Genomic DNA, 19,438 nt, shown 5'->3' with positions numbered 1-19,438 from the left:
ATTATAGCCTCAAATCTTCTTGGGTATGACGGTACAAGCTTGGCACAACTGTATTTGGGAAGTTTCTCTCATTCTTCGCTGCAGATCCTCTCAAGCTCTGTCAGGTTGAATGGGGAGTGTCACCAGAGCTATTTTCAGGTCTCCAGGGATGTTTAATCATGTTCTGAGCTTAATCAAGTCTGGGCTCTGGCTGGGCCACTCAAGGACATTCATAGACTTGTCCCGAAGCCACTCCTGCGTTGTTTTGACCTTGTGCTGGGGGTCATTGTCCTGTTGGAAGGTGAAACTTTGCCCTGTCTGAGGTCCTGAATGCTCTGGAGCAAGATTTCATCAAGGATCTCTCTAGTTTGAGGCGTTCATCTTTCCCTCGATCCTGACTAGTCTCCCAGTCCCTGCCGCTGAAAAACATCCCCACAGCATGATGCTGACACCGCCATGCTTCTCTGCAGGGATGGTGCCAGGTTTCCTCCAGACATGATGCTTGGCATTCAGGCCAAATAGTTCAATATTGGTTTCATCAGACCAGAGAATCTTGTTTCTCCTTTAGCACTCCACCAATCAGTCCTTTTAGATGTGTATTGGCCAACTCCAAGCGGGCTATCGTGCCTTTTACTGAGGAGTGGTTTCTGTCTGGCCACTCTACCATAAAGTCCTGATTGGTAGAGTGATGCAGAGATGCTTGTACTTCTGGAAAGTTCTCCCATCACTACAGAGGAACTCTGGAGCTCTGTCAGAGTGAACATCGGGTTCTTGGTCACCTCCCTGACCAATGCCCTTCTCCCCCTGATTTGCTCAGTTTGGCTGGGCTGCCAGCTCTAGGAATAGTGTTGGTGGTCCCAAACTTCTTCCATTTAAGAATGATTCAGTCCACTGTCTTTGGGGCCTTGCAAAGCTGTAGAAATGTGTTGGTCCCTTCTCCAGATCTGTGCCTCGACATAATCGTGTCTTGGAGCTCTACGGACAATTCCTTCGACATCATGGCTTGGTTTTTGCTCTGACAATGCACTGTCAACTGTGGGGCTGTCTGAAATTTTTACACAGAGACACTCAAAGTCAATCTAAATTAATCGTCTTTTATTTGTCAGCTCGCTGGAGAGCTTCTAACCAACTCAATACACCATAGTACACATCTCCATCAGGATCTCTGCTTAGGCAGTTGTCTTATATACGGTATTCACAGACAAGTTATATTTGCATGATTTAGGATAATCAATGAATCATTACCGTTTTGTTTCATTCATGTGACCGACCAATACCTCAAGGCTTCTTCTCTCTAAGCTGAGACCTTGAAATGGAGATCTCTTTCATTCTCAAAACAAGGTCTGGGCCTACTGCAAAATTGAAGCCACTGATAGTGAGGATTCGTTCAGTCAGCCACTTGCATGAACACAGAAATTGATTTGTAGAATAGCACATGAATAGAACAAAAGAGATTTGTTATAAGAAAAGCACAGACATTAAAATGTCCATTACAGGAACTTGTTATATAGACGTGTGCCTTTCCAAATCATGTCCAATCAATTGAAGTTATCACAGGTGGATTCCAATCAAGTTGTAGAAACATCTCAAGGATGATCAATGGAAACAGGATCAATTTTGAGTCTCATAGCAAAGGGTCTGAATATGTTTTTAATGTTTAATAAATTTGCTAAAATAAAAAAGTTTTGATTTGTCATTATGGGGATACTGTGTGTAGATTAATGAGGAAATGTAGGAAAAGTCAAGGCGTCTGAATGCTTTCTGAATGCACCATATATGAATGAACCTAGCATTGATTTATGGGACATTTCATTTATGGACATGTTTATATTCATATTTCTTACAAAACAGTAAGTAAACCTAAACTGTTAAGAATGTTTGCTCTTGATTGTTTCATGATGGCTCAAACTGTACAATTCATATCTTCTGCCTAAGTATCCTCCTAACAATTTGTCAGCCTAAATGAGAATTTTAAGGCAGCACTTATGCCTGCCCTGCAGAAATAGAGAGATTTCAGCATGAAAGCTTCAGTAGAAGAATCCAAACAAAGAAAAGAAGGGGGAAAAAAACTCAAATGTGCCTGTGCAGTCCAAAGGGGTGTGGTTTAGGCTTTCTCGGAACTCAACAGGAAGTAGAGCTCTTTGCGCAATAGAGTAACCATGAGAATAAGTGTGCAGTAAGAAATTCTGGAGTGAGCAGTGTGTTCTATTAATTCTCTTTACTGAGTGTTGCACAGGATCTGAGCTCAATGGCTGTGTTTCTTCTTTTGGCTGGAATGGTAGTGGTGGGCTATATGATTTTTCATAATATCTTTGTCAAAGGGGCAGTTTGCAAGAGCAATGTGAAACTGCACGGGAAAACTGTAATTGTAACAGGTGAGCCTGTTTTTGTCTGCTTTCTGTGTTTCCCTTCATTGACACCGGAGGAAAGTTAATGGCACTGTAATGTAATAATGTTGAGTAGATGTAATGTTCTTTGCCTGTACATAATTTAATATATATAGTGTTGTTAAATTCATTTAACTTGTTTATTATTATTATTCCTTTTTTAAAACATTTTCCCTGGTTATAGAACTCAACAAATGACTCTTTCTGCGGCAAGCTGTAGGGGAGACTGGGGGCAATTGTAACACCTTGAATTTCTCCAAACAGAAACAAACGAGTGATGAAACTCTCTCAGTAAATGCCCATTTAGGTTCTCTCCCTGCTTGAAGAGTTTCAGGCAAATATCTCAATATTTGTTAGGGTTAAAGTGTGTTTTTTCTATCCCACAATTATTCAAAACTAACATTAAATCACCTTGTCGTCCTGTAGAGTGGTAAATATGCTGTAAACAGGTATCATTTGGACACAATCAGACTAATCAGATGTTTTGAGAGGAACCGAATGGCCATCCACAAATAGGGGTGTTACTGTAAATATTGGTTATGCACTTAGAAATAATTGTTTGTTGCAAAATCATTAGATACTATATGTATATAATCATTCATAAACAATGTATTTGAAGTTAATGGAGTTTATTTGGTTTATTTATTTGGTGTTACATTTCACCCTAGCTAGTGTTACAATTGCCCCTGGCACAGTGGCAAATGTAACATCCCGATTTTAAATCTGTAATCTGACCGTTTTATGTACAGACCTATAAATGGTATGAATGTTTAGGAGACTGATGTAAGTTCTTATATCAAAAAATGACTTCCGTAGTTCAAGTGGTCTCTGAGCAATAGAGTAAAATATGTTTATAAATATATATATTTTTTACTCTTCCTCCCGGTCTCCCCTACATTGCATTAATCCTAATAATACTAATTCTACAGGAAGTAACACAGGCATAGGGAAGATGACAGCGCTAGATCTGGCCAGGAGAGGTGCCAGGGTCATCCTGGCCTGCCGCAACAAACAGAGAGCTGAGGCTGCGCTCGCTGACATCAAGAGGGTGAGGAGAGATTCAACAATCTCTGACCTACTTTACATTAGCAGATTTTGTTATTTCATCACAACCTTCATGTGGTGGCTGTGAAAAGAGGACATTTGGAAAATGTTCAATGAAATTTGGACTGAGTAACAAAGAAATGTGTGTCCTGTAGGAGAGTGGGAGCAATGAGGTGGTGTTCATGCATCTGGATCTGGGCAGTCTGAAGTCTGTTCGCTCCTTTGCTGAAACCTTCCTAAAGACTGAACGCAGATTGGACCTGCTCATCAACAATGCAGGTAAAGTAGGCTTGAGGAGGTGTTGTTGGACCTCTCTCTCTCTCTCTCTGGGTGTATCTCAATGGTCCCAAACGGCTTCCTTTCCCTCTACTCTATCCTTTATTTGCACTGGCATGACAGGTGAAAGCAATACACCTGTCCTGTTCCTTTGCATCAATGCAGGATGAAGGAAAGGCTGTGAGGAGATGAGGCTACTAAACACTATTAAGATGCACCCTGAACTCCCATCAACCTCCCATAGAAGTGATTATGGATGAATAATGGCTCGTTTCCATGTTTCCTCTCAGGTATTTACATGCAGGGCAGCACAGAAGACGGCTTGGGGATGATGTTTGGTGTCAACTACATCGGTCACTTCCTGTTGACCAACCTGCTTCTGGACCGTCTGAAGGAGTGCGGTCCGAGTCGAGTGGTCAACGTGGCGTCCTTGGGCCATAATTTTGGCAAAATTGATTTCAACTGCTTGAGCACTCACAAGGAGTTAGGTGTTGGCGAGTCTGCCACGGACGTCTTTAACATCTATTGCAACAGCAAGCTGTGTAACGTTGTCTTCACCCATGAGCTGGCCAAGAGACTGAAGGACACAAATGTTACCTGCTACAGCCTCCACCCTGGTCAGTGCTGCTAAGTCAGGCGTCCAATTTCATTTGACCATGTATAAAACTTTTGAATGTAATGGTATATGCAGTTTTCAAGTTAGTTCTTGGTTTAATTTAAAGTAGAATAAGATGACTAATGTTCCAGTCCAAGCTCTTCTCTGTCCTGGCACCCCAATGGTGGAACAAGCCTCCCCATAATGCCAGGACAGCGGACTCCTTGGCCATCTTCCGACAAAGTCTTAAAACCTGTCTCTTTTAAGCGATTATGTTATTGTCTCACCTCGCTATCTTAAGATGAATGCACTAATGTAAGTTGCTCTGGATAAGAGTGTCTGCTAATTGACTAAAATATATATATTTTTTTATTGATGAATAACTTAACTCTAGTGCTTGTGTCTTTTTCTCCTAGGTATAATCGAAACTGAGCTGGGCCGTTACGCCAACTCTGCATTTTTAATGCTGTTGAAGCCCATCTCAATGTTGTTCTTCAAGAACTCTGTGGCGGGGTCTCAGACCACCCTGCACTGTGCCCTGCAGGAGGGCCTGGAGCCCCTGTCTGGATGCTACTTCTCTAACTGTACAGTCAGGAACGTCTATCCTAAGGCCAGAGATGATGCGGTGGCCAAGAAGCTATGGGAAGTCAGTGAGAGTCTGTGTGGACTCCTGTGAAAGCCTCCCACTGTGATTCAAGCTCTCCTCAGTGTGCAAGATGATTTTTGACATTTGAGTGGACTTGCCCTTTAAATCATTCAACCATGTCAAAGAAATTCTAAAAGTGCTTACTCCGTGTGATTAGTATATAGGACTGATCTTGTGCATTAACTTCTAAGTTCTTACCATAGGTTCCTTAGGGTGTTCCACTCTGCCCTAGTAGATATATCTGGAACATAATTAAACGACCCACCCAAAACTGTGCATGCTGGAATGAATTAAACCATGAAGTGGCAAAAAGGATGAAGAAGCATAGGCCTACTGGGCAATTCAAGACTTATGGAAATAAAGTATGTGTTCCTCAATGAGGCTGTTGTATATTCGTTAGTTGTATAATAATTGTGCCAGCACTGAACAGTGCATCCATTCATATTTTAGATAATGTTACCCCGTGGTTAAAGATCATGTGCACATGGCCGAGGAGCTGATGCTGTTTGTTGCCTTGATCATGTGCATTTGAATTAAAAACCAGGGGTGAAAAGAGTACAGATATATCTCACTCAAGTAGAAGTACTGTTACTTTAGTACAATTTCTACTCAAGTTGAAGTCAAACGAATGGTGTAAAAAAACGACTTCAAGTCAAATGAATTGAGTTACTTTTAAAATATAAACATTGACCATGATCATTATCTAATTTTGCTAAGGTTACCTGAATATTGTTACACATTTTCCTTGCATTCAATTGAAAAAGGAATAGAGGCAATGAATGTAGAGGAGGAACTCAGTTAATTTATTTTCTGAATTATAAGTCACATATGTACGTAAAATGATTAACATTTTAATACAAACATTCAAAGCAATTCAAATGTATTGAATTTGTTTTTTTTAACTATACAAAATAAAGTGCATAAACAAAGTTTCCAGATGTCAATATATTTCAGCCTCCAGAAATAAACATGTCTAATTCTTTCAACCATTCAGAGTCCCTCATTCATCCTTCTATTACTGTTAATGGGACCGGCTGACATTCACTCACTCACCCTTTCCTCACTCACCCAAACTCACTGCACAAACTCCTTTCACTCACTCCCTGCACAAACTCCCTCTTTCACTCACTCCCTCCACAAACTCCCTCTTTTTTAATTTTATTTAACTAGGCAAGTCAGTTAAGAACAAATTCTTATTTTCAATGACAGCCTAGGAACATTGGTTTAACTGCCTGTTCAGGGGCAGAACGACAGATTTGTACCTTGTCAGCTCAGGGATTTGAACTTGCAACCTTTCGGTTACTAGTCCAACGCTCTAACCACTAGGCTACCCTGCTGCCCCTCACTCCCTCACCCAAACTCACTGCACAAACTCCCTCTCACTCATTCCCTCACCCAAACTCCCTCTTTCACTCACTCCCTCATCCAAACTCACTGCACAAACTCCCTCTTTCACTCACTCCCTCACCCAAACTCAGTGCACAAACTCCCTCTTTCACTCACTCCCTCACCCAAACTCACTCCACAAACTCCCTTTTTCACTCACTCCCTCACCCAAACTCACTGCACAAACTCCCTCTTTCACTCACTCCCTCACCCAAACTCACTGCACAAACTCCCTCTTTCACTCACTCCCTCACCCAAACTCACTGCACAAACTCCCTCTTTCACTCACTCCCTCACCCAAACTCACTGCACAAACTCCCTTTTTCACTCACTCCCTCACCCAAACTCACTGCACAAACTCCCTCTTTCACTCACTCCCTCACCCAAACTCACTGCACAAACTCCCTTTTTCACTCACTCCCTCACCCAAACTCACTGCACAAACTCCCTCTTTCACTCACTCCCTCACCCAAACTCACTGCACAAACTCCCTCTTTCACTCACTCCCTCACCCAAACTCACTGCACAAACTCCCTTTTTCACTCACTCCCTCACCCAAACTCACTGCACAAACTCCCTCTTTCACTCACTCCCTCACCCAAACTCACTGCACAAACTCCCTCTTTCACTCACTCCCTCACCCAAACTCACTGCACAAACTCCCTCTTTCACTCACTCCCTCACCCAAACTCACTGCACAAACTCCCTCTTTCACTCACTCCCTCACCCAAACTCACTGCACAAACTCCCTCTTTCACTCACTCCCTCACCCAAACTCACTGCACAAACTCCCTCTTTCACTCACTCCCTCACCCAAACTCACTGCACAAACTCCCTCTTTCACTCATTCGTCATCAGTGGTGGAAAGAGTACTGAAATATCCTACTCAAGTAGTTGTACAGTTTAATACAATTTTACTCAAGTAGAGGTAAAATTACTAACTTTTAAAACTACTTTAAAATGTACAAGTACTCAGAACAACTGCTCAATTACAGTAACGAGAGTAGTTGCAATTAATTACTTTACACCTTTAAAAAACAGGCTTGCAAAATATGTAATAATGTATGAATCATTTGTGATTGAGAGGCCTAAAGAGGAAGTAAACTACTAGTGCCAATAAATGGTTTAGATTTACAGTGGTCACCAAACCATTCCTAGTCGATCACCAAACATTTGTTATGAAAAAGGCTTGCGCCCGGAAGGCAAAATGTTCCCATGTTGAACAATTTCATGTTTCTCAAGATATAACTCCGTTTACCCGGCAGGCCCAGAGAGCATATCAAGTGGACCTATTATCTACCGCTCGCCAAACATAGCTCAGATCACCGTGTCTGCACTTTTCTTGTGCCATTGACTAGAGACTAAACGAATAGAGCAAATATAGTTTTTAATTAGTAAATTCATGTTTAAATTGTTAGCACTGTCAAGACTTTGTTCAACAGTTTTATAAGCCATAAAATGTGCGTTTCGATAGGCTTTCGGGGTTATTTGTCTTTTTTAATATCGAGGAATAGTACAATTTCTCTGGTCATAGGAGTAACAACATTAATTGCTGCATGAGGCAAAATGTATGCAGTTGAGTCATCAACTGGAACTGGAAGACTGTCCGATTTCCTCGGTCGAGGGAGGAAGAGAGGAGGGACGGTGAGTCGGGTGAGGTGCAGCTTCACGGCTGCTCCCTCCTTCCCCCCAGACTGACCATCAAATGCTGGCCATCTGTACAGTAAAACACCGATTTATTATGCTCACTCGGCTCACAAGCAATACCACAACTTATATATTACTAGTGTGATCATATAGGCCTACCTACATTTTTAAAATTTAAAAATGGCCTGAGAAGAACAACATTGGCAGGGCAATTCAAGCGTAGTTAATATGTAGTGATCATGTATTGGCATGTTTTTTTAATTAATGTTTTTATTTTTATTTTTAAAATCTGAGATGTTGATCTCGGATTCCATTTTCACTCCGAAAGTTGATCTATGCCCTCAATATGGAGCCGATTTTCATGTAGATTACAAAAACGACATCTGGTGGAATACTTCCATACTGCAGGTATAAATTAAACCCGGAAGCTGTTGAGGGCGTAATAAAAACAAAAACAACACATGCCGTATGTTAGCCAGCTGAACTTTGATAGCTTTCAAACTAAATTACATTCCCGAATTCGGAAACAACGCTCGGTACTGTAATAATGTCCGTTTTGCTATCTATTCTGGCAGTAGGAATTGCGTTGTATTTGATACTTTATTACAATGTGATCAGAGGATCAAGATGCACGAGCTCTGTGACACTTAAAGGAAAGACTGCTATTGTAACTGGTTAGTTAGGCACATTTTGTTGCCTTACTGCCTTACTGTGTGATGGGGACTGATTTAGTGTGCGCACGTTTCACGTGGAAGACCTTTACATTAACATGTGTTTTGTTGTTCCCTAGGGAGTAACACTGGTATTGGAAAGGCTACTGCTTTGGATTTGGCCAAGAGAGGTGCCAGGGTCATCCTTGCCTGCCGCAGCAAACAGAAAGCTGAGGCTGCTGTCTATGATATCAGAAGGGTTAGAGGAGCCTTATTGATAACATAATAATCCAAATATTATGTTGTGGCATAGCCATCTCAATACATACTGATCAGGGATTTGTTTGCCCTGTGTGAAAATGTATGGTGTTGGAAATCCACTGTTTGATTCCTCCTCTGTTCTATAGGAGAGTGGGAGCAATGAGGTGGTGTTCATGCATCTGGATCTGGGCAGTCTGAAGTCTGTTCGCTCCTTTGCTGAAACCTTCCTGAAGACTGAACTCAGACTGGACCTGCTCATCAACAATGCAGGTATGGCAGAGAAAGAGGGAATGTAAACATTCATTCCCAATACATAAAACACACTTTCTCTATTCAGTGAACCCTATTGAATTAACATCTCTTCTTACCCTATGGATAAAATAATACACACATTTTAAGACAAATATAGAAATACTTGGACATTATGTGTAGCCTTACTCCCTGTCTCTGGTCTCACTGTCTGTCACCTTGAATGACCTCAACTACCTCATACCTCTGCACATTGACTCAGTACTGGTACTCCTTTTAAATAGCCTCCACATTGACTCAGTACTTCTACTCCTTTTAAATAGCCTCCACATTGACTCAGTACTGCTACTCCTTTTAAATAGCCTCCACATTGACTCAGTACTGGTACTCCTTTTAAATAGCCTCCACATTGACTCAGTACTGCTACTCCTTTTAAATAGCCTCCACATTGACTCAGTACTGCTACTCCTTTTAAATAGCCTCCACATTGACTCAGTACTGGTACTCCTTTTAAATAGCCTCCACATTGACTCAGTACTGGTACTCCTTTTGAATAGCCTCCACATTGACTCAGTACTGGTACTCCTTTTAAATAGCCTCCACATTGACTCAGTACTGGTACTCCTTTTAAATAGCCTCCACATTGACTCAGTACTGCTACTCCTTTTAAATAGCCTCCACATTGACTCAGTACTGCTACTCCTTTTAAATAGCCTCCACATTGACTCAGTACTGGTACTCCTTTTAAATAGCCTCCACATTGACTCAGTACTGGTACTCCTTTTAAATAGCCTCCACATTGACTCAGTACTGCTACTCCTTTTAAATAGCCTCCACATTGACTCAGTACTGGTACTCCTTTTAAATAGCCTCCACATTGACTCAGTACTGGTACTCCTTTTAAATAGCCTCCACATTGACTCAGTACTGGTACTCCTTTTAAATAGCCTCGTTATTGTTATTTTGTGTTACTATTTCCTTTTTTTATTTAGCAAATATTTTTCTTACTTTTTAGCTCTACATTGTTGGGAATGGGCTCATAAGTAAGCATTTCAAGGTACTCTCTATACCTGTTGTATTCGGCGAATGTGACCAATAAAATGTGATTTGTTTCAGGAATGCTGGGGCCTGGCTACACTGAGGATGGGTTCGGCATGGTGTTTGGGGTAAACCACTTAGGCCACTTCCTGTTGACCTGCTTGCTGCTGGACCGGCTGAAGGAGTGTGGCCCTAGTCGTGTTGTCAACGTGTCGGCTCTCCTACACCGACTAGGCTCTGTCAACTTTGCCCTCCTGGGTACCCACAAGGACCTGGTGTCAGGCCAGTCCACCTGGCATAACTTCAGGGCCTACTGCCACAGCAAGCTGTGCAACGTGCTCTTCACCCGGGAGCTGGCCAACCGCCTGGAGGGGACCAGCGTTACCACCTACAGCCTCCACCCAGGTCAGTAGCTCTCCACCTACAGCCTCCACCCAGGTCAGTTGCTCTCCACCTACAGCCTCCACCCAGGTCAGTTGCTCTCCACCTACAGCCTCCACGCAGGTCAGTTGCTCTCCACCTACAGCCTCCACGCAGGTCAGTTGCTCTCCACCTACAGCCTCCACCCAGGTCAGTTGCTCTCCACCTACAGCCTCCACCCAGGTCAGTTGCTCTCCACCTACAGCCTCCACCCAGGTCAGTTGCTCTCCACCTACAGCCTCCACCCAGGTCAGTTGCTCTCCACCTACAGCCTCCACCCAGGTCAGTAGCTCTCCACCTACAGCCTCCACCCAGGTCAGTTGCTCTCCACCTACAGCCTCCACCCAGGTCAGTTGCTCTCCACCTACAGCCTCCACCCAGGTCAGTTGCTCTCCACCTACAGCCTCCACCCAGGTCAGTTGCTCTCCACCTACAGCCTCCACCCAGGTCAGTAGCTCTCCACCTACAGCCTCCACCCAGGTCAGTTGCTCTCCACCTACAGCCTCCACCCAGGTCAGTTTCTCTCCACCTACAGCCTCCACCCAGGTCAGTTTCTCTCCACCTACAGCCTCTACCCAGGTCAGTTGCTCTCCACCTACAGCCTCCACCCAGGTCAGTTTCTCTCCACCTACAGCCTCCACCCAGGTCAGTTTCTCTCCACCTACAGCCTCCACCCAGGTCAGTTGCTCTGCCTTGGAGAACCTAGAAGGGATCCTTCTTACTTGGTTTTACATTTGAGCTTTTCTGTAATCTATATGCAGACTGTTTGATGTTTCAGATGGCTAGTATGTGTTAAGTGTGTATTGTATAGTGTGTTTTTACACAGCAGTACTGTGTTTTCAAAACATTGCAGACAATGTGGTTTATTCTATTCCATCCTATCCCATACTAAATTACCATTTGTCATTTAGGGGTCATTCACACTGAGTTTGGTCGCAACCTGAAACTATGGCAGAGGCTCTTTCTGGAGCCCATCTCTAAGCTTTTCTTCATGGATGCTGAGAGGGGAGCCCAGACTACCCTACACTGTGCCCTCCAAGAGGGGATCGAGCCGCTGAGTGGACGCTACTTCTCTTCATGTGCTCTACAGGAAGTAGGCGCCAAGGGGCGGGACGATGCTTTGGCTAGGAAGCTGTGGGAGGTGAGTGAGAGGCTATCCAACCTATCCTGAGAGACTGGGATTCTAGCCATGGAAAAGATTTTGGAATATACTGACAAGATATTGAACTCTCCACTCTAACAATGGTAAATAATGTCCGTTATATATATATATATATCTCTCTCTCTCTCTCTGACTAATGCCTTGTTATCACCAATGATGCCTTGTAACTTATGATTTTGCTTTGTATATTGGAATTAATTTAATTCACAATGTTATTAAACACTTACGTTCCGTTTCTAATGACCATTTCTTGATCTTAGTCAGCAATGTCAGTTAATAGACTTTGTTAATAAACAAATGATTCCAGGTGATTAATATAATGTCCTCCTACACCACTACTTCACAATTGTATTTTTGCACGGATGGAAGGAGTCCTCGCTCTCACTTTGCCTATTCGGGTCCAGTGGCCTTTAACAGCACAGAGGGATAACACTTCCAGTGAACTAACACCTTTAACAGCACAGAGGGATAACACTTCCAGTGAACAAACACCTTTAACAGCACAGAGGGATAACACTTCCAGTGAACAAACACCTTTAACAGCACAGAGGGATAACACTTCCAGTGAACTAACACCTTTAACAGCACAGAGGGATAACACTTCCAGTGAACTAACACCTTTAACAGCACAGAGGGATAACACTTCCAGTGAACTAACACCTTTAACAGCACAGAGGGATAACACTTCCAGTGAACAAACACCTTTAACAGCACAGAGGGACAACACTTCCAGTGAACAAACACCTTTAACAGCACAGAGGGATAACACTTCCAGTGAACTAACACCTTTAACAGCACAGAGGGATAACACTTCCAGTGAACTAACACCTTTAACAGCACAGAGGGATAACACTTCCAGTGAACAAACACCTTTAACAGCACAGAGGGATAACACTTCCAGTGAACTAACACCTTTAACAGCACAGAGGGATAACACTTCCAGTGAACTAACACCTTTAACAGCACAGAGGGATAACACTTCCAGTGAACAAACACCTTTAACAGCACAGAGGGACAACACTTCCAGTGAACAAACACCTTTAACAGCACAGAGGGATAACACTTCCAGTGAACAAACACCTTTAACAGCACAGAGGGATAACACTTCCAGTGAACAAACACCTTTAACAGCACAGAGGGATAACACTTCCAGTGAACAAACACCTTTAACAGCACAGAGGGATAACACTTCCAGTGAACAAACACCTTTAACAGCACAGAGGGATAACACTTCCAGTGAACAAACACCTTTAACAGCACAGAGGGATAACACTTCCAGTGAACAAACACCTTTAACAGCACAGAGGGATAACACTTCCAGTGAACAAACACCTTTAACAGCACAGAGGGATAACACTTCCAGTGAACAAACACCTTTAACAGCACAGAGGGATAACACTTCCAGTGAACAAACACCTTTAACAGCACAGAGGGATAACACTTCCAGTGAACAAACACCTTTAACAGCACAGAGGGATAACACTTCCAGTGAACAAACACCTTTAACAGCACAGAGGGATAACACTTCCAGTGAACAAACACCTTTAACAGCACAGAGGGATAACACTTCCAGTGAACAAACACCTTTAACAGCACAGAGGGATAACACTTCCAGTGAACAAACAGCACAGAGGGATAACACTTCCAGTGAACAAACACCTTTAACAGCACAGAGGGATAACACTTCCAGTGAACAAACACCTTTAACAGCACAGAGGGATAACACTTCCAGTGAACTAACAGCACAGAGGGATAACTCTTCCAGTGAACTAACAGCACAGAGGGATAACACATCCAGTGAACAAAGTCACTTTCGGATGACTGATGTGCCTTTTTGAAGGAGGCCTTAATACAGGTCCAAAGATGGACTTATACCATGTGCTTGTCTCACAATATTCAGTGGAGGAATGTTTTCTGAAGAAGAAAGTGCTGTACTGATATATGTTTATACTTGTGTGCTTTTAATGAGAAAGATTTACATTGGTTTTGTGGCACAATGTCATAGATTAGGGATTGATGACTAATGACTGAACTTTCCCACAGTTGTCAGTCAGGTCATTCATAACATTCACTGTGACTGGGTAGCTACACTTACATACTCACCATGAACTTGCAGAAACTGAAGGAACTGCCAGTCATTCTGCTCGGTCATTATGACACGCCATGTGTTCAGCAAAAGATAGGAGTACTACTTGGGTTGGGTTCCATACAGATTATAAGGATGGACTTTCTTTGGAGGTTACTTATTAAACAAACACAAGTGTTATGTATACATTTCTGTTGAAACACACAACTTTTACAGGCTTTATCTAATCTTTAGTTTTCCATTAACTATGTGAATTGTGAAGATACAGTATGTTACACATTTCTTTTTTGAAATACTTTTTGTTTTTAGATCACAACAGAATATATTACACATTTCAATCTATCAATGATATACATACAAAAATGATAATCTTCCAACAATTTTATAGAATGGCAAATAGTCTTTCTGCTTCTGACTGAAAACATAGTATGTGTGTATGTCTGTGTGTACAATGAACAGGTAGGTGGTGTTCATGCCCCTGTGTGGCTGTCATGTTTTCCTTGTACACCAGGGGGCAGTAGCATATCACTGCTCTTGTAGAAACTGCCATTTACCATGCTGTTCCTTCCTTGCAGTTGTTGCTTGGAGCAAGGTTGTCGAGGACCTTGACCTATGGATTATGTTCATTATGAACACTGATTATTAACACTGGTACACTTGAAAGCGAGGTCAGTTTTGTATGTTAAGAGCTTCGCTCATGTAATTATTCAGGAGGACAGTCTCTGGTGCAGGCTTCAACTTTCACCTCTGTTATGTGTGGGGAGACATGTACCTACTATCGATTTCGCTCGCTCGCTCACTGTCCCTCTCCTTTCTCAGGTGAATAGAGTGGGGGACGACAGACTGGCACAGTGGTGAACTTCCTGTTCTGTTCACCTCAGATCCAATAGTTATCAAGCCCCTCTCTACAGTCTGTACTATACTATCTCAGTCCACAGAATAATTAACACAAGTAGGCAGTTCCTGAACACATTTCTATTTTTTATAGGCCTATCTAGTGATGTCGTGCTCTCGGTCCCATTCAGTGGCATTCTTTTTCAATTGCAATTATGTGAATCAGGTATTTAAGTGCCAAGCTGTAACAAACACCTGCCTGCCCAGTAGCTCTCCAGGACTGAAGCAGGAGACCCCTGTCCTACACTCTGCTCTCCTCTAACAGAGTGGTCTGTCTGTAATATTATTCCTCCTAGTCTCAGATCTGCAGCTAGTTGATAGGTATTCTGTAGTTGATAGGTATTCTGTAGTTGATAGTATTCTGTATTTGATAGGTATACTGTAGTTGATAGGTATTCTGTAGTTGATAGGTATTCTGTAGTTGATAGGTATTCTGTAGTTGATATGTATTCTAGAGTTGATAGGTATTCTAGAGTTGATAGGTATTCTTTCACCCTCTCCCCTCCATGGGTTAAGAAACGAGGCATTGATGACCTGCTCTGTTCTTGCTGTTTACTGTGGACATACTCCCAAGCAGAGGCCAGTAGGCAGTACAGTACTTAGTGACTGGATTAGTGCTTCAATTAGCTAGCTATCAATTAACATAGAGGGCCCTGATTGATTTACATACTACAGGCCTGATTTACTGAGTGCATCTGTTATTTTCAGAAGACAATACAATATAAAATGCATTACAAAAAAGATGACAATGGTGGGGAGAAGACAACTTTATGTTTTGGTGTAAAAAAACATTTATTTTTTCTCTTGCTCTTGTCTTTCGAAAATAACTGGTGGAAACCTTGCACAGGGTGCTCAGCAAATCTATAAACACAAAGACAGAAGGTACTGTTATATCTGGGCAGTGGTGGATGTGTGGTGTGGTCTGTTCTATGGCAGAGCATTCAGGACAGAAGGAAGGAGTAGGATGAGGAAGAGTAGTGGACGGCCCCTGGATCACTGAACCGTGGCATCCACATCACTCTGTATGTGCGCCGTGGCAACGCAGAGCAGCGGTTTCCTCGGCAACTGCAGGGGCCACGTTGAAGTGACAAAAGACTGAGTTCTTGACATGCATGCGTGCTACTGTCTGCCTTTTATAAGTTCCTCAGATCTACCATGGATGGATGCCTTATGCTGAGGCAATGTGTTACTCTGGCTGTTGTTCTGCTGAATATGCTCTATATTTATCACACCTCAGAACCTAGACGTCCAATTGTTTATGTTAAGAGATGATGCTAGCATCATGCCATGTCAGGGACGCTTATTAGACCTAACTGAACCCATTGAACATTTATGATCGCCTTCTTTGGGCATTATGCATACTATAAAATGTATAGAGAGAGTACAATATTGGTTTGTGAGTATGTAACATTTTGTGTGTGCATGTCTAGTTTATCAATGTTTTTAAGCTTTTTAGTTATTTTTAAGACGTGTGATCGAGGGAGAGATGTTATGATGTAATATTAATGGGAGTGTATGGTACTGGGAGCAGGGGGTGTGGACTTGGTACTGCTGGTAACTGTCAGGTAGGAGAGTAGCTCTGGTGATGGTGTATGGCCTCGGTTGGGGGTTTGGAGCAACACTGGATTGTGGGTGGGTGGCAACAAAAGAGTGTTGGTTTATTCAAATTCAGACCTCTCTTCCTCAGGCAATGTGCATCCCTTCACACACCCTTCCAGCCCAGCCCTTATCCGTAACAGAGGAAGTCGATCAATAGAATCATCCCCTGGGTCTTGTTATTTTGTAATCTGCTAATCTGTGATTAACGATGTTTACAAATATGATGCGCCGCAAAGTGTCAGAATCGTGGCTCACACCTTTCTCTGTCATATATACCCCCCCGCCCACTTCTCTGAGGAGGTCTACTGCTGTACACTGCGTCACATCGTTCCACTGAGAGTTTATAATCACCAATGGTGGGAAATAAAGTAGGGATTCCTTTGACTAGTAATTGAAATGGATACATTAGCAGTAATACCAATAGAGATCACAGAGGTCTGATTATTTGTGAAGTTGATAAGTAAAGTTGACATCACACCAAGATCCCTAATGTGTTTTTAATAGTCACCAGTGTTTTGAGATTGTACTTTAGCTAGACTTGATCAAAGTTTGTATCTGAGTTTGTATATTGTGTAAAGGTTTCCCTGTTCTGTTCACGTTGTAATTAGCATAGTGGTTTCCCACTGTGTCTGGAAATCAACGAGAAACAGACATGGCGAAAAGAATTGTTGCTTTCATAAAAGCTTCATAAACATACATTCAATCACACCACTGAGGTAGATGAACCCATTTCCCATTTTCTGCAATTTGCAGTAATCTAATGAGGTAAAATGTGGCTTGCTGCGAGGGACCGCCAGGGTAAAGGCAGCCTACCAGGAAGGTTATTGCTGTAAAAGCTATCAATTAGGCAAAAACTGTAGCATTTTGCAATTGGGTTACTAATTGGCAATTAGATACTCTGAAATAAGTGCATTGTCTTGTTTACTTGTGTGATTTACTATGAGCTATTGAGGATATTTACTGAAGGTGAACAGTCAATCCCATTGCAGGGCTGATAGTCCTTCAATGTGGTGTTCTGTTGCTTTTCAAATGGAAAATGTACAACTGGAATCCCTGTTCTACACTAAGGCTAGCCTATTTAGTTGGCTTGCTAAAGAAGAGAGGGCAGAGATACCTCAGTCATCAGGGCATACTACATATGATGGAGGACAGCATTAAGAAGCTGAATCCCCTTGTGTTCTGGGTCTGTGTGTGCAAATCGGAGACAAATTCCAATATCTCTCTAACATGGACACTAAAAGCTTTTGGATTGAACTGGGTTTAATTGTATAATGATACCTGTCTGCATTTCTTGCCGGCAGGCAGGTTGAGTTGTATATCTGTCTGCATTTCTTGCCGACAGGCAGGTTGAGTTGTATATCTGTCTGCATTTCTTGCCGGCAGGCAGGTTGAGTTGTATATCTGTATCTCTTTCTTGCCGACAGGCAGGTTGAGTTGTATATCTGTATCTCTTTCTTGCCGACAGGCAGGTTGAGTTGTATATCTGTATCTCTTTCTTGCCGACAGGCAGGTTGAGTTGTATATCTGTCTGCATTTCTTGCCGGCAGGCAGGTTGAGTTGCAAATCTGTATCTCTTTCTTGCCGGCAGGCAGGTTGAGTTGTATACCTGTATGTCTTTCTTGCCGGCAGGCAGGTTGAGTTGTATATCTGTGTCTCTTTCTTGCCGGCAGGCAGGTTGAGTTGTATATCTGTCTGCATTTCTTGCCGACAGGCAGGTTGAGTTGTATATCTGTATCTCTTTCTTGCCGACAGGCAGGTTGAGTTGTATATCTGTATCTCTTTCTTGCCGACAGGCAGGTTGAGTTGTATATCTGTATCTCTTTCTTGCCGACAGGCAGGTTGAGTTGTATATCTGTCTGCATTTCTTGCCGGCAGGCAGGTTGAGTTGTAAATCTGTATCTCTTTCTTGCCGGCAGGCAGGTTGAGTTGTATATCTGTATCTCTTTCTTGCCGGCAGGCAGGTTGAGTTGTATATCTGTATCTCTTTCTTGCCGGCAGGCAGGTTGAGTTGTATATCTGTATCTCTTTCTTGCCGGCAGGCAGGTTGAGTTGTATATCTGTATCTCTTTCTTGCCGGCAGGCAGGTTGAGTTGTATATCTGTATCTCTTTCTTGCCGGCAGGCAGGTTGAGTTGTATATCTGTGTCTCTTTCTTGCCGGCAGGCAGGTTGAGTTGTATATCTGTATCTCTTTCTTGCCGGCAGGCAGGTTGAGTTGTATATCTGTATCTCTTTCTTGCCGGCAGGCAGGTTGAGTTGTATATCTGTATCTCTTTCTTGCCGGCAGGCAGGTTGAGTTGTATATCTGTATCTCTTTCTTGCCGACAGGCAGGTTGAGTTGTATATCTGTATCTCTTTCTTGCCGACAGGCAGGTTGAGTTGTATATCTGTATCTCTTTCTTGCCGGCAGGCAGGTTGAGTTGTATATCTGTATCTCTTTCTTGCCGGCAGGCAGGTTGAGTTGTATATCTGTATCTCTTTCTTGCCGGCAGGCAGGTTGAGTTGTATATCTGTATCTCTTTCTTGCCGACAGGCAGGTTGAGTTGTATATCTGTATCTCTTTCTTGCCGACAGGCAGGTTGAGTTGTATATCTGTATCTCTTTCTTGCCGACAGGCAGGTTGAGTTGTATATCTGTATCTCTTTCTTGCCGACAGGCAGGTTGAGTTGTATATCTGTATCTCTTTCTTGCCGACAGGCAGGTTGAGTTGTATATCTGTATCTCTTTCTTGCCGGCAGGCAGGTTGAGTTGTATATCTGTCTGCATTTCTTGCCGGCAGGCAGGTTGAGTTGTATATCTGTATCTCTTTCTTGCCGGCAGGCAGGTTGAGTTGCATATCTGTGTCTCTTTCTTGCTGACAGGCAGGTTGAGTTGTATATCTGTGTCTCTTTCTTGCCGGCAGTCAGGTTGAGCTGTATATCTGTACAGTGGGGCAAAAAAGTATTTAGTCAGCCACCAATTGTGCAACTTCTCCCACTTAAAAATATGAGAGGCCTGTAATTTTCATCGTAGGTACACTTCAACTATGACAGACAAAATGAGAAAGAAAATCCAGAAAATCACATTGTAGGATTTTTAATGAATTTATTTGCAAATTATGGTGGAAAATAAGTATTTGGTC

General features: G+C 42.6%; 3 protein-coding genes across 3 annotated transcripts; 2 read left to right on the top strand and 1 right to left on the bottom strand.

Moving 5' to 3' along the window:
• Window positions 1–2,111: 2,111 nt before the first annotated feature.
• On the top strand, window positions 2,112–5,916 carry LOC118370740 (dehydrogenase/reductase SDR family member 13-like). The gene is made up of 5 exons (XM_035755851.2): window positions 2,112–2,354; window positions 3,296–3,414; window positions 3,566–3,689; window positions 3,977–4,303; window positions 4,698–5,916. Exons 1-5 carry the CDS (start codon window positions 2,228–2,230, stop codon window positions 4,955–4,957), a joined length of 957 nt encoding a protein of 318 aa, XP_035611744.1. The 5' UTR covers window positions 2,112–2,227; the 3' UTR covers window positions 4,958–5,916.
• Window positions 5,917–8,372: 2,456 nt separating this feature from the next.
• LOC118370741 (dehydrogenase/reductase SDR family member 13-like) lies at window positions 8,373–11,975 on the top strand. The gene is made up of 5 exons (XM_052467783.1): window positions 8,373–8,634; window positions 8,751–8,869; window positions 9,018–9,141; window positions 10,237–10,563; window positions 11,490–11,975. The coding sequence occupies exons 1-5, from the start codon at window positions 8,508–8,510 to the stop codon at window positions 11,747–11,749; spliced, it is 957 nt and encodes a 318-aa protein (XP_052323743.1). The 5' UTR covers window positions 8,373–8,507; the 3' UTR covers window positions 11,750–11,975.
• Window positions 11,976–12,058: 83 nt separating this feature from the next.
• Window positions 12,059–13,892, bottom strand: LOC127909028 (uncharacterized). Its single transcript, XM_052468879.1, has 5 exons — window positions 13,844–13,892; window positions 13,400–13,509; window positions 12,779–13,324; window positions 12,695–12,736; window positions 12,059–12,274 (listed from the first exon to the last, which is right to left on the bottom strand). Exons 1-5 carry the CDS (start codon window positions 13,890–13,892, stop codon window positions 12,131–12,133), a joined length of 891 nt encoding a protein of 296 aa, XP_052324839.1. The 3' UTR covers window positions 12,059–12,130.
• Between the last annotated feature and the right edge of the window lie 5,546 nt (window positions 13,893–19,438).

The sequence above is a fragment of the Oncorhynchus keta genome, chromosome 18 (assembly GCF_023373465.1).
Source record: "Oncorhynchus keta strain PuntledgeMale-10-30-2019 chromosome 18, Oket_V2, whole genome shotgun sequence".
NCBI lineage: Eukaryota > Metazoa > Chordata > Actinopteri > Salmoniformes > Salmonidae > Oncorhynchus > Oncorhynchus keta.
Note: the sequence above shows the minus strand (reverse complement) of the source record. Positions and strands in the feature narration are given on the sequence as shown.